Consider the following 15,636-nt stretch of genomic DNA (forward strand, 5'->3'; position numbering starts at 1 on the left):
TAAAAGTTTTTACAGTAAACAGTAAAAGCTGCCTTACCATGATTCTATGCAGTTGTAGGATGTATTCCAGTCATGGAGGAGGACTTTTGGTAGTTTTTGGAGGTGTTATGGGAGCACAAGATCACTTTTGGGCACATCTTTACTGTACTGTACCTGACACTGTACACTATGTAAAGCACAATTATCACTATAATGGCCATTACTGTAATGTACTTATGACGTGTACTATACTGAGGAACTAAACACTTAAACATTACTGTAGAACTCGGCATCTTACTGAGTTGGGGGGATTTATGCCGACTCTCTTCCTCTCACGTGTACATTTTTGGGAATTTTTGAATTGTGATTTTTAAAATGAAAATTTTGGACCCTTCCCGAGTTGTAGACGTTTCCGACTTGAAGGATGCCGAATTGTAGAGGTTTTACTGTACATATATATACCCTGTATATATATACAGTATATTTGTATATACTGTATATACAGTATATATATATATATATATATATATATATATATATACATATATTTTCATTCATTCATTGCCAGACGCCATGTATCCCAGATGGGGTGGCCAAGGGCTTAGAGTTAATTGTTTTTACGGGGAGGGGCACTAATCCTCCACTAACCCCACTTCACACGTAGGGAGAACGTTATGCCAACAGCATCTGCTGTTCGCAGGCGGTCACCCATCCAAGTACTAACCAGACCCAACGTTGCTTAACTTCGCTGATCGAATGGGAAGCGGTGTACTCAACGTGGTATGGCCGTATATACTGTGTATATATATATATGTGGTAGGTGGGGGCACTCACCATCCACTCACTTGATGTAGTGCTGCTCTCAGGTGTCTACCCTTTCCTCTCCTCCATCCTTCTTTCCCTCCATCCTCTTCTGTCTTTCTTTCCTTTAGTCTTTCCTTGTCCTTCTGCTTACGTGTGACTGTACACTCCCTCTTCTGTCTTTCATTCATTCTTTCCTCTTCCTTCTGCTTGTGGGTGACTCTACACTGAGTGACAAGCCAAATGGTTTCCTGTACACCAAGAAACCATTTACTACACTGGGTGGCAACAATATAACCAAATTTTGGCACCTGGTGGTTTAGTGGGTAATTATTGCACTCCAATCGGATTGAACTGGTGAAGGTTTATATCCATTGGGTGGTTGGGGTATATTGCTCATGTAATACTACTCAGGGATGAGTGAGGCTGGTCATTCATCTTAAATGTCAGGACCAACTCCCAGCCCCAGGCTCCTACGTTCCTAATGGGACAACGTAGGATTGGATGATGGATATATATATGCATTAATACCTTGATGTACGATATCCCTAGATGCGATACCCTGGCTTAACCATTGGGGTAGAAATACCACCATACCCTGCCTAATGATGGCCAAACCCCGGTTTAACGATGGGTTTTTATTTTATTTTTACCGATACTGATGATATTTTAGTCTAAAATTGTGTGTTTAAGTTGATTTATAAACTGTTTTTAGACTTAGATTAATGTATTTTAGCCATAGGTGGGGTGAACATTGTCATTTTGTGGTACAGTTTACCAGGCTTGATTTTTTCTAAACTTACATGGGACGATTTTCAGATTTTGTTTGTTGGTTTTAGTGAGTTGTTTACATGTGTTAGGCTTAGGTTAGCTTCCTTAACAGCTGTTAGGCCATTTAGATTGGCTTTAAACTTGTTTTGGGCCTCATTTGAGTGGGTTTTGGGCTTGGTTTGGGGGGAAACCCAAGGCTGGTAAACGCTCCACATTGCTTTACATATCAAAAGTACCCCTATATACGATACTCTGCCTGACGATGGGGTTTTACCCAACCAATTACATCGTTAAACCGTGGTATGCATGTGTGTATATGTGTGTGTATATATATATATATATATATATATATATATATATATAATTTACTCAGTCAGAAGCATATCATCTTTAGTAGAGAAGAATTTTAAAATACCATACATATAAATGTACTGTACTGTATTAATTTTTCAGGGGATAGAGAAATGGTAGGAGAAAGAGATGTCATATAAATCTCTTTGTATGCACTTTTGGCATTCAGCATGTTTTGTCTCCAAGTGCACCATGTAATGGGTTCGCGGTAGGTAGTTTTATCATCAGTAGAGCAATTAAATCCCTTCAGTGTTCAAGAATCTCAGAGTGATTGGATCTTGATTTTGGCTTTATTTTGTTTGTAGACCAGTTTAGCAGGCTTTTTTTACAAGTCATTTTAAGATGGTATTCTGTAGATAATAATATCAGAATATATTTTCCCCACTTGTAGACTGGTGCAGAATTTTGTGAATGTCTGTGTGAGTTGTGTGTTTTGAAAGTAAATTATGCAAGAGTAAAGTGATTTTCTTTGAGAGAGATGGTAAATCTCATTTTGATATGCTGGTAAATGGAGAAAATTTTTAATTTGTTGGAGGTTAAGTACCTTGGTGCAGTAATGGAAAAGTAAATTTACAGAAGAAGAAGAAAGTTCAGTAGAGTGGTACATGGAAGGAGGGGTGGTTGGTGCTAAGAAGGACTTGTCACTAAACAGTTTAGGGTATGGCGGTTGCAAAAGAAATGTAGGAAGGTCCTACATTAACATAAGGGCATGAGACTTGGACTTCAAGAGTAAAAGTGATGGATATGGGATTATTGAGGAATGCATGTAGAATGGGTACAAGAAAAATATTGTGATTCAGGAAATCTATGAAATAAGGAAGTCTTTGGGTAGTAGAGTAGAAGAGATTGTATGTAGATGAAGTCATATGGAGAGAATGGATGTATTGTAGATAAGATGGTGAAAATGATGTATATGAGTGAGTTTGAAGGTGGAGGTGTGGTAGGCAAAAGTGGATGGATATTGTGAACGAGTGTTTGAGAAAGCATAGTACCGTATGAAGTTGATATAGATCAGGAATTGACAGGGAATTGATTAGGTTGGACAAATTATGTACAGAGGAGCACATGACTAGGTTTGGAACCCCTTTGTCAACTTTATGCCCATTGGATTGACTCCATCTGATAGATGTATGTAAAGTGCATCTGTAAAGACCCTCCCCCCCTCTTCCTCAAAAAAAAGGAAGAAGAAAGAAGAAAAAGAAGGTGCAGGTAGTTAGACCTATGAGGTGAAGGGTGGATTCTGTGGGTCCTGAATACTGGTATGACATGTGAATGAGTGTGTGACTTATTTCCCAGGACATGCACTTGATAGTTTTCCCACTTTCATACATCCCATGTTTTTTGGATCCTAGCGTATCTCATCCTTTGGTAGAGAAAACAAAAAATTGCTTATGATGATAATGGTGGTGGTGTATTTTCCTGCACCTCATCTTTGGGTGGGAACAAGAAATTTGTTGATGATTTATTTTTCTGCAGAGCTCCGCCATGGAGGAGTGATCACCCCTGTCAAGCCTTCTGGAGGTGCTCGAGGATCAGTGTCATCGGGAAACAAGACTTCCAAGTCCAGAAACAGAGCACATAATACAAATCCTGTTGTTAAACTTGAAGGAAGAATTGATAGTGATTCATTGGGTGGAAATCATACTTCACATGTGTCTGGGGAGTCTGGCACCAGCAGTAGCAATAGTAACAGCAGCAGTAGCAGCAGCACAAGCCTAAGCAGCAATAGTTTAAGTAGTAACAGCAGAGTTGGTGGAATACCAGACTCTCCTGGGTGTGAGCTTTTGCCCTCACCTGCCAGCATGTCTATCACTTCTCTCAAGACAGAAACTAGTACAGAAGATGGTCTTGATGGGGGGATGGAGTTGGTACCCCCACCACAGTCATTACCTACAACCTTACCCCCACCAGCACCACCTGAGCCTCCCCACCATACCATGCCACATCCTCCATCACATTCAGGGCCTCCTCCCACCATAGGACCACCCAGTATAGGCCCTCCTAGTGTTGGACCCCCTAGTGTTGGTCCACCTAGTATTGGTCCACCCAGTGTTGGACCTCCCAGTGTGGGTCCCCCTAGTGTTTCTTGTCCCAGTGTACAACACCAGGCCATGGTACCTATTGGTGGGCCTTCTCCACCCATGGCAGGATCTTCTGTCGTTGGAATTCCCCTGCTGACTCAGAATGCCTCCAGTGTAGAAGAGGAAGTAAATAAGATATCAGCAATGCTCCAGGCAGAAGCAGAAGCTCTTACTGCCTCACAGAACCTAATATCAAGTTCCTCAATGGATTTGGATGCAGGCCTGGTGGGTTCCCATGATATAGTGGAAGCACAGGGCCAGGCAGCAGGTAGTGTGACTAGTGGAGGGACCAGGCAGGGTATGATGGTCAATACCCCTCCCCTTGGCTCTGTCCCTGTCCCCATGAGTCACATGTCCATGGCCACCTTAAATCAGATACAGGCTGACCTGCTTGCTACTGTCAGTGAGTCAGATCTTAATGCTGTGCTGAATGCTACTCCTGAAACGTCAGATTTGACACAAACAGTTCTTCCCAATAATTCTCAGTGCTACTTAAGTGAGAGTGGTAGCTTAACATACATAGATCAGCAAACTGTAAATACAAATAATTATGTCGAGTCCACTGAACCTCCGGAACTAAGTATCGAAAAAGTGTTACCACAAACTTACAGTAGTGAACAGTTATCAATGCCTGTTTTAGAGCAGATCACAAATGAAGTGTTGTCTGAAGCCGATGCCTGTGCACAGAATATTGAGGGAGTGACACCAGATGTTCAGGGGCAGTACACAAATAGTACTCAGTCTGATCTTATTGAAGTACCTGTTGAATCTTTTAGTTTTGATGAGATTGAAAAGATTTCATCTCAGTGTGATGAACTGACAAATGCAGTGAACTCAATTACCCAGCTGTGCCAGAATGGAAATTCTGGTCTTGAGTCACAACTGGCAGGTTTGTTACAGCAGCCCACATCCACCCCAGCACCTTCTCCTTCTCTGAGTGGACAGCCATCTTCCACTAGTGCTTCTGTTAGTACTGCTCCCACTGCTGGAACTTCCAGCCAGGGCATCACTGTGGTCATAGGTGGAGGAGCACAACCAACAGTCACCACAGCTTCTTCTCAACCCTCTATATCTATGCCTACATTAGCAGCGACATTAAAAAATCCAGTGGTGTCATCAGGAGGACCTCAGCTGGTGTCCCCTGGACCACCTTCATCCTCACAAGCACATACACCTTCCCACACTCCAACACATACCCCGGCACACACGCCAACACACACCCCAGCACAACACACCTCTTCTGGCACAACTACCCTTACAGCTGTCCCTCCTACTCCTTCACCAAAGAAGCCAAATAAAAAGAAGAAACCTGGGGAAAGGAAGCTGCTGCCATTAAAGGACCGGGAGTATGACCCAGAGGTTCATTGTGGAGTGGTGGTTGTGGAGACTGGCAAGCCTTGCACCCGCTCCCTCACTTGCAAGGCTCACTCGCTTTCCTTGCGACGAGCGGTTCCTGGAAGATCTAAGAAGTTTGATGACCTTCTTCTGGAGCATCGGGCAGCTAAGGAGGCCCAGTCTAGAGCTGCCAAGCCACCTGAGTCCTCCACTGGCCTTATACAAGTGAGAATGTTGCATTTTCTACTTTCTGTTCATTGTGCTTGGTGTGCTGATTGTTTGATGCAATAATGAGTCATCCATGCATTTTTTTATTTGTCAGGAGTTTTTGCCTCTTCAACCCTTTGCTAATACAATTTGCCTTGGACATGTTTTGAATATAGTTCATACTGGTGTTGAACAACCTTGATCAGTAATAATAATAATAATAATTTTCTCATCTAATTATACCAGATCTAATGAAATTGGTAATTTCCTTTCTAATTTACAGAAAGAAATTGCCAGGATGTTGATATTTTTAAAGATTATAACTGAGTATTTTCATGTCAAGGACATCAGTCTCACTATTGGTTGAGAGTTGATTTGAAGTTGTGTTGTGTGGTGTGTTGGTTGGCATGTGGCTGTGTGTTGCAGGGCACTCCGCCCCGAGGGCCGGTGATGGCCAGCACCGGCAGCGGAGGGATGGTGGTGGGGGGACCTGCTGCCACCTCTCCCCTTCTTGCAAAGTCTCTAGTAGGCAACGCGACCACTCTAGCGACTCCGGGTGACCCTTCTCCCAACCCCCCCATCCATCATCCCATGGATCCCCCCAGCACCCCTTCACATCCCCATGCCACACCACCCTCCCCTGCATACTGGCCACCTACCTCTAGGATTCCTCCGGCCCTCGTACCTGCAGATAATTTTTATGTTCGAGAGCCACCCAGGCCTCTTGCTGTGAGTTACTTAATTGTTTTTTCCTAGTCATTAACAGCAAATCATTTGTGGTTATACTAAAAGCTCTATCATATATATATACAGTATATATGAGTTTAGAATGACTCTTAAGCAACTGTTCCTGGAAGTTTTTAAAATAATTTGATATTGGTAATGTTTCTCATAGAAATTTTACCAGAACTTTATGAGTTTTCTAATCAGATATTTATCCACATTGCTACAATCTGATAATTGAGGAGGCTTATTAAATGTTATTATTGTGTATCATATTCAAACATTGTTTCCTTGTGTAACTATTATGTTCAGACATTATTGTATAACATTGGTGAAAATGTGTGTTCACTTTCATAGAAGTATAGATCACCAAATATATTTGCAAAATATTTTCATAGAGCTCTGCTGAATGTTGTTGGTAGGGTATATGGAAGCATGATGATAGAGAAAGTAAGGCAGGTACTGTATCAGAATTTCTGGTAAATGACGAACAGTAGCTATGGTTTACTGAATGATTAGGGATGTGAGGAATGATTACTGTATATACCATGGGGCAGAGCATGAACAGCTAAGTGAGAAAGGCTACAAGAAATGCGTGGCATTTGTGAATCTACAATAAGTGTATGATAGAATGAAAAAATAATAATTGTGGAAGGTATTATATACATTTGGTATTTAATAGAGTCTCTTAATGCTTTAAGAATTTTTATGAAGATAACATAGCATGGAAGATTAAGTGGATGTTTGAAATGGTTCATTATCATTGATGGAGTGATGCAAGGATATTTGATATCCCCAATGGGTGTTTATATATATATATATATATATATATTATATATATATATATATATATATATATATAAATAATAATAATCACTGAGACCAGACTCCAGACTACAAGATGCTTGTATGGAACAGAGCAGATTGAAATGAAGTGGTCTTTAGTGTAAGGGTATTACCAATGGTGATTTATAGCAATCAGGAAATGAAGCATTCCACATTATTAATTGAGTGGTAAACTAGACCTGATTGTGGATGTTTGAAGCTTCGGTATACATCATTATTGTATACAATATATGACAGATGTGATAGTGAATGAGGTTGCATTTTCTTGCTTTTGGGTCCTTCCTGCTGAAATGTGTAACAACAAGTAGGTATTTAGTATATATATATATATATATATATATATATATATATATATATATATATATATATATATATATATATATATATATATATATATATAATCATTTACCTCCCTCTTTTTCATCTTCACTTGGAAGAAAAAAAAATGCAAACTACTCTGAAAATAGGAAGTTATTCTGGAAAGAGGTGTGGAAATGTAGGAGTGAAAGCAGAAAGAAATGTGAAGGTGTGTAATGTGCTAGGTGGGGGCGCTCACCATCCACTCACTCGATGTAGTGCTGCTCTCAGGAGTCTGCCCTTTCCTCTCCTCCATCCTTCTTCCCTTTCATCCTATTCTGTTTTTCTTTCCTTCATTCTTTCCTCATCCTTCTGCCTCCGGGTGACTTTATGCTCCCTCTTCTGTCTTTCTTTCCTTCATTCTTTCCTCTTCCTTCTGCATGTGGGTGATTCTATACTGAGTGACAAGCCAAATGGTTTCCTGTACACCAAGAAACCATTTACTACACTGGGTGGCAACAATATAACCAAATTTTGGTGCCTTGTGGTTTAATGGGTAATTACAGCACTCCAGTCGGTATGAGCCGATGAAGGTTTATATCCAAGAAGTGGTTGGGGTTTATTGCTCACGTAATGCCTTTCAGGGATGAGTGAGGCTGGTCACTCGTCTTAAATGTCAGGACCAACTTGCCTAGCCCCGGGCTGCTACGCTTCTCATGGGGCAACGTAGGATTGGACGATGGTTGGATGGATGGTGAAGGATGTAGGTGTTAGACTATTAACCCATGGGGATGAAGTAAGGACCAGATGGAAAGTATATTTTGAAAGCCTGATGAATGGAAATAGAGAGAGGAGAGCAGTTGTAAACGTGATTGGTTTTGGGGGTGTGCAGAGAACGAATGCAGTGCCAGGAAACATGACACTCGCCCAGGTGAAGAGCGCTGTGAAGCGGCTGAAAAATTGGAAAGCAGCTGGGGTTGATGAGGTGTATGTGGAGATGATTAAGTGTAGTGGCGAGAGTGGAATGAAGTGCTTGTTGGAGATATGTAAAAAGGCATGGAAAAGTGAAACTGTGCCAGCAGAATGGAAAAAGGCTGTGATTGTACCCCTGTACAAAAATAAAGGTGAGCAAAGTGAGTGCAAGAATTATCATGGCATAAGTTTATTGAGTGTGGTAGGAAAGGTGTATGGAAGAATTATTATAGAGAAAGTAAGAGAGATATCAGAAGTCATAGTGAGTGATGAACAGGGTAACATAAGAAGTGGCAGAGAATGTGTGGATCAAAATTTTGCAGTGAGACAAATAGTGTAGAAGGCTTGTGAGAAGGACTATAAGGTGTTTATGGCATTCATGGATCTGGAAAAAGCGTACGACAAAGTAGACAGAGAAGGATTGTGGAAGGTTTTGTGCATGTACGGTGTAGATGGTAAGCTGCTAGGTGCCGTCAAGAGTTTTTTTTATGATAGTGAAGCATGTATAAGAGTTAATGGGTATCCAAGCAAATGGTTCACGATCGGTGCAAGCGTGTGACAAAGTTGTGTGATGTCCCCATGGTTGTTCAATATATATATGAATGGGGTGATGAGAGAAGTAAAAACATGAGTAATGGAGAGAGGGATGGCGTTGGTAATGAATGGTGATGGATGGAATATCTCAAATTTGTTGTATGCTGATGATGCGGTGCTACTTGCAAATACCAGACAAGACCTTGGTAGATCAGTGCAGAGTTTTGCTTTTGTCTGTGAGTATTGTGCCTAGAGAGTAAATGTAGAAAAGAACAAAGCGATGGTCATTGAGAGAGCAGGTGACTCTCAGTGTGATGTTACAGTGAATGAAGGAAGAATGGGTGAGAGAGTTCAAATACCTGGGTACAGTAATAGAAAAGAGAGGAAAATGCACAAAAAATTTGAAAGTAGAAAAGAGAGGAAAATGCACAAAAAATTTGAAAGTAGAGTGACACAAGGAAGGAAAGTAGCTGGTGCAATGATGGACTTGATAAAAAACAGAGGCTTGAGTGTTGCAGCTGCACGAGGCTTACATGAAGGTTTGTTAGTGCCAACTTTACATATGGATATGAAACTGTGGTGTGGCGTGAAAAATGAAAAGTCAAGCTTGAAGGCATTGCAGATTTGGAATGTATGTTGGGTACAGAGAGTGGATAGGATACAAAATAATGTGATTCATGAAAGATGTAGAGTGAGGAAGTCTGTGGACATCAGAATCGGAAAGAGTGTACTGAGATGGAATGGTCATGTGGAGAGAATGGATAACAATAGAATGGTAAAAAAAAAGGTATATGTGGGCAAATTTGAAGGAGGGAGGAGGCAAGGTAGGCCAAGGAGAAGGTGGAGAGATATGGCAGATGAGTGTGTGAGGAAGAGATGTTTGGAAGTTGGTGAGGCTATGGAACTGACAAGAGATCAAGCTGGCTGGATGAATATTGTGAGTAGAAGTGCATGCTCAGGGATTTGACACCCCTTTTTAATGTGACAGCATCCAGATTGACTCTATCGGATACGTTTATGTGAAGCTACAGAACATGATGAATGTTTTTGGTGTATCAGATAGAGCCAGGGTTCCTGGGTCTTGAATAATGAGTGAATGGAAGTGTGGCCCAGTGGACTGGGCAGATTTGAGCTGTCTGGACATTGCTACTCCTCATCCCTAGGGTGGGAAAGGAGGTCTGGATGATGATGACGATATATATATATATATATATACTGTATATATATATATATACAGTAATCACTCCAATATCTGGAGTAATAGAGCCATCGGTAGGTTCGGTTATTGGTTTTGTCCGGATATTGGGCCCCAGCTTATGGACTTGTACTTATGGACCCTAACTCAGAGAAACACCTATACAACTCCCTCTGGACATGCATAGCACCTATTTAACACCCAAATCACACCAATAAGGCACATAAATGACTGAAATAAATGCAAAAGAAATCTAAAATGAGGGTTTAGAAGTATGTTCATACATTAATAAACATTCTGGTACTTATGGACCCTAACCTAGCCTAACTCTGAAAAACACATCCCTACTGCACATGCATGAGGTAAGTATAGTATGGAAAAAAGTACAGTATGAAACATTCTGGTAAGTATAGTATGGAAAAAAGTACAGTATGAAACATTCTGGCTACTTACAGCAAGTCCCTGGCCACCTTGATGAATAACCGCCTCCTCTCGGACTCTGACAGTAAGAACGATTTCCTGAAGCACTTGCAGTACACTGTTCCTGAAGTCTTGCACTGAACTTAGTCAATAACACACAGAAGTCCGTTCTCTTCACAGTGTTCACTTTAGTCCAAATAATGTTCCAGTTTAATTTAGTGGTGCACATTAACTTTTCCCAAGTTTTTTTTATTTTCCAAAGCCAAAACAAAGAAGGTTAGTTACGTTAAATTTTGTTTCCACTGAATCTTTTCTCTCATTTCGAAAACCTTAACACAACACACTGTTTTTTTCACTGCACAACACTCAAAATTCCCGTGTGGTCTAGTGGAGAAGTTTTTGCTGTTTATTCACTGTCAGAGTCCGAGAGTATCACTGGCAGGCGACCAAGGGGTGCATCGCTGGGTCGTGGTGATGGCGTACCGACTGCAGAAGACTCTGACGAAAGCCGCAAACTCACGTCGAGCGGTGACTCCACTGTAGCTGATGTGCTGGGCTGTGGCTCGGAGCATGAGGGCCTGTCTTGGGGAGGCAACGGAGTGGAGCCAGGGCTTGGCACAGCGGGGGTCACGGGCTTGAAAAAACTGTCAATCGTTGACTGACGCAAGGACCGACGATTCTGGCGATTGATGATGCGCTGCCTGAAAGCACGCACTTCCTCCACGAGTCCCAAGGGCCCCATCTCCCTGTCGCAGTCCGGGTGTTCCAGGTAGTCTAGGACGAACTCTAGATGTTCCCGGAGTGCGCTCAGCTTGGGGATGGCTGGAGTAGTGTCCTGCTGAGAGGAGTCCGCATCATCGTTGCCTTCGTCGTCGGAATCTTCAAGTTCGGTACTGACACCAGCAACCGAAGACGCGATCTCGATATCAGACAACGTCTGATACCCAGGATCGCCCTCGTCGTCGTCCAACCACTCACGTACATCGTCCACATCAACAACGTCGCCGTGCGTACGTAGCCGTGCATGGAAGTCATCCACGTCAAAGCCCAGAAAATCGTACTCCACATCTGTTCCGAGAAGCAGACGAGACCAACCATTTTCAAGAGTTTTCACAGGGACTTCCTTCCATGCACTAGCCCAGTTGTACAGCGCAGACTTGATGTTGTAGCGGCGAAGGTTTTCCAAAGTCCGCTTGCCTCAAGTGTCACGTCCTTCCCTGCGCTCGTCCTCGTCCTCGAGAACAACCATCACCTCGTCCAGGAACTTCTAACGGTACAGGCACTTTGTTGCCAGGATCACTTCTTGGTCCATTGGTTGAATGAGAGCAGTCGTATTAGGTGGCAGAAACATGCACCTAATACGGCCATTCTCAGCAACCAAGTCCTTGTCGCACGGGTGGGCAGGTGCATTGTCGAGCAGAAGGAGAGCCTTTACCTGGTCGCGAGGGATTCCCAGTGTCTTCGTCTGGTACTGGATGACCTCCTTGATGAAGTGACGGTGAAACCAGTCTTTGAAAATCACAGCTGTGAACCATGCTTTCAAAGAATGGTACCATACGACAGGAAGGACATCCATCACCCCACGAAGGCACCGAGGCTGCTTTGCACAGCCAACAACATCGGGCTTAAGCCGGTGCATGCCGTTAGCACTGGCACAACACAAAGCAGATATCCGTTCCTTAGAAAGCTTGCGGCCAGGTACACGCTTCTCCTTCTCCTCGGCTAGAGTGTTCGTTGGCAGCGAGCGATAGAATAGGCCAGTTTCGTCTGCGTTATAGACTTGACCGAGAGTGAGGCCCTCCCTGTCGATCAAGCCTTTCACCTTGTGCCGAAACTCGTCAACTCCATCCTCGTTAGCGTCCAATGCTTCGCCATGTGCTTTACGGTTAGTAAGGCCATGTCGCAACTTGAATGCGAAGAGCCAACCCTCGGATGCCTTGAAGTTTAGGGCGTCGTGAAGCCTTGCAAACTCCTCAGCAGCAGCCTTCAGCTCCGTTCCATGTACCATCACACCAGCTGCATGTTGCTGTCGGTACCAAATCAACGTGGATTGGTCGATTTCTGCAAACTTTGGGGTAAACATAACCTTCCTTTCCACGTTGCGTTTGCTTCTCAACGAGAAGTCAGCTGTGTACTGCATGAGTTTGTCTCGGGAACGTTTGATATCGAGCAAAGTCGACCGGGCCAGGTTATACTCGCGGAGAATGCAGGAAGAAGACCAACCTGCATCAACTTTCTCCAATATCTCCCTCTTCTTTTCCAGAGTCAACACCACTCTCTTCCTTTTCTCAGGTGGCAGGGCCATCATCACACACACTAAGAGGAGGGCCGAGAGCAGCAGGAGGCCCTGCAGCAAGTACGGCACCACCACAAAAGTGAGCACATGGGCAGCTATTGCGAAGAGCGTAGGTCCAGTCGCAGTGAGAGACAGGCGGGAAGTGGGGAGGATGCAGCGGCGCTCTATTGGACGTCGGAGGAATGACGAACCAAAACAATGCTCTCCCGCGGCATGCACGGGAAGTTCAAATTACGGACGGCAAAAAAAAAAAAAAAAAAAAAAAAAAAAAAAAAAAATTTTGGATCCCAGGACGATAAGGTCCGGGTAGTGGGGATGTTCGGTTATTGGGCGTCCGGATGTTAGAGTGATTACTGTATATATATATATATATATATATATATATATATATATATATACAGATATATATATATACAGGGAAGCCCGTAATTCACACAAGGGTTGCGTTCCTATACCCATCGCATATGTGGTAAATTCGCGTATACATTCTGCCCTTCTGTGCACAATTACGCATGTCTACTAAGTATATTACATCTGAATAATACTGTTTATGCACTACATACACGTTATAAACTAGCATAATGTATGAAAAACAACAAAAATGTAAGAAATTTAACACTGAAACCTGACAAGCACAGGCGTAGGTGGAGACACTTCAGCAGTCTGGTACACAAACCCTCACTACCTCCCATATGCTACATTCTGCCTTCTTTATTGTCCAAACAGTTGACTCATTCACCCTAAACATAGGTTCCAAGCCAGTTCACAGGCGTAGGTGGAGACACTTTAGCACAGTCTGGTGCACTAGCCCTCACTGACTCCGGTATGCTACTTTCTGTCTTCTTTATTGTAAGAACAGTTGACTCACCTCAAACACACGGTTCAGAGACAATTCACCATCAAGTCAATTCACCATCAAAACATGGACGATTCCCTGTTATTCTATAAATATACTGCACTTATTATTGATTAATTAATACTTTAATAACTAATTTTCAGGGGGATTTTATAACTCATATAAGTAAAAAACTAGTGTACTGTACTTGCAAAATAAACTGGTATGTAAATAAATGACAGGGAATCGTCCTGACGGAGAATTGTTGTCGACATTCCTCCTTCCTCCCTTAAGTTTGTCTAACACTTTAACTTTCTCTGTCTGCAACATCACTTTACAAGTCCGTTTTGGTGTGTTACCACATGCATCACTAGCACTATGCTTATGCCCCATGTTGACAGACAAGGCAAGCAATCACTGGAAGGAGAAAAATAAGCCACAAATAACGATTCGCGAGTCATGCATGGTTCGACCGTCGGATTCAAACTGTCTGTGTGGTGCGTGGTAGGCAGACCTCCCACACACACACACACACACACACACACACACACACATACAATATACGTATGCACACGAGCAGCAGGTAGGCATTTTTATATTTTATTTATTTCTCTTGTATATTAAAATTATTTATTTGAATACTATAATTTTGTTTTAATTAGTGTACGAAAAATTCGTGGATAACCGAAATCGCGTGAAAAAAGTTCGCGTGAATTAAGGGCTTACTTGTATATATATATATATATATATATATATATATATATACATACATATATATATATATATATATATATATATATATATATATATATATAAATATATATATATATATACATATATATATATATATATATATACATACATATATATATATATATATATATATATATATATATATATACAGGGTGTAACGCGACGTTTGACAAAAACTTACACCAATGATCTATCATGTAATTTTGAGTATATTTTGTTCTATAAACATATGCTCTCTGCGACCCCAGTTCAGTACCCAGCATTCGGCTGTTTTGTGTAAAAGCTTCGTCTCTTGCATGTGCCATTGGGTGAGAGCTTGGCAGGGCGACGGGAGACGAGTATTATTAGCTTATACTGCACTATACATGAAAATCCCATATCCTATCAGTACACACGAGTTTTAAGAAGAAACTTTACGTAGTCTATTGATTCTTTAACATCAAGTCATGCATTCATGCAATTCTTTTGCACAAATCGACTGTAATTAAGGATTAAATTCAAATTTGATGGCTTGCAAGGGAGAAGGGAGGGAGGGAGGACAGGCTGGTGTGTTGTGCCAGTTATGTAATCTTTGGTTTGTAGGATGTTGCTACCAGCATTATCATAACACCCACAGCTCATTTAGTGAAAGAACATTACTTTACTGAGTGACTAGCATCACTTTAAATCATCAGTAATATTATTATTTATTACAATTTTTCTGCTGCAAGTAAACGTGGCACCATTATTTTCATATGATGTTGACGTGAGAACAGTGATACAGGATTGCCAATGTAACGACTATGCAGCTAGACCTATTTTTTTCTTCTACTTGCAGCACTAACATCTGGCAACATGATATCTAGCTACATTCTGGATACTTTTGCCATTTTTAGGTGATATTCTAAAGATTTTATCGTATTTTCTAGCGATGTTTTACAGTGGTTATTATCTAGCGACATTGTAGCAAGTTTTCAGGACTAAACTAGCGAGATTGATAAGGACTTGGCAACCCTGCACCCAATGTCATTTGAACGGGAACATTTGCAGGAGAGGCATACACGTCAAATACTGTTCTCTGCGTTCTGTTGTTCACCGGGTTCAGCTTCACATGTTCATGAAACAGCATGCTACGTACGTACAGCAATGAAGAATATGCAGATATCGTGTATTTTGTTTTACGGATTCTGCGATGGTAATGCCAGTCTGCAGAGACGAACACAGGTGGAGATACCCAAGGGCGCCACGTTTACTTGCAGCA

General features: G+C 41.9%; 1 protein-coding gene and 1 non-coding gene across 2 annotated transcripts in view; one reads left to right on the forward strand and one right to left on the reverse strand.

Moving 5' to 3' along the window:
- LOC145401950 (uncharacterized) overlaps positions 1 to 15,636 on the forward strand; it is a 240,300-nt gene that overhangs the window by 100,693 nt on the left and 123,971 nt on the right. Inside the window, exons 4-5 of the mRNA XM_080274059.1 lie at positions 3,379 to 5,543; positions 5,952 to 6,254. Coding sequence (XP_080130185.1) covers positions 3,379 to 5,543; positions 5,952 to 6,254 — 2,468 coding nt within the window. The remainder of the gene's footprint in view (positions 1 to 3,378; positions 5,544 to 5,951; positions 6,255 to 15,636) is intronic.
- Positions 655 to 773, reverse strand: LOC145402658 (5S ribosomal RNA). The gene has a single exon (XR_013897836.1). It is a non-coding gene; the product is annotated as a 5S ribosomal RNA (ribosomal RNA).

Source organism: Coenobita brevimanus, chromosome 6, assembly GCF_032717465.1.
Source record: "Coenobita brevimanus isolate Jiangsu-jjx chromosome 6, ASM3271746v2, whole genome shotgun sequence".
Taxonomy (NCBI): Eukaryota; Metazoa; Arthropoda; class Malacostraca; order Decapoda; family Coenobitidae; genus Coenobita; species Coenobita brevimanus.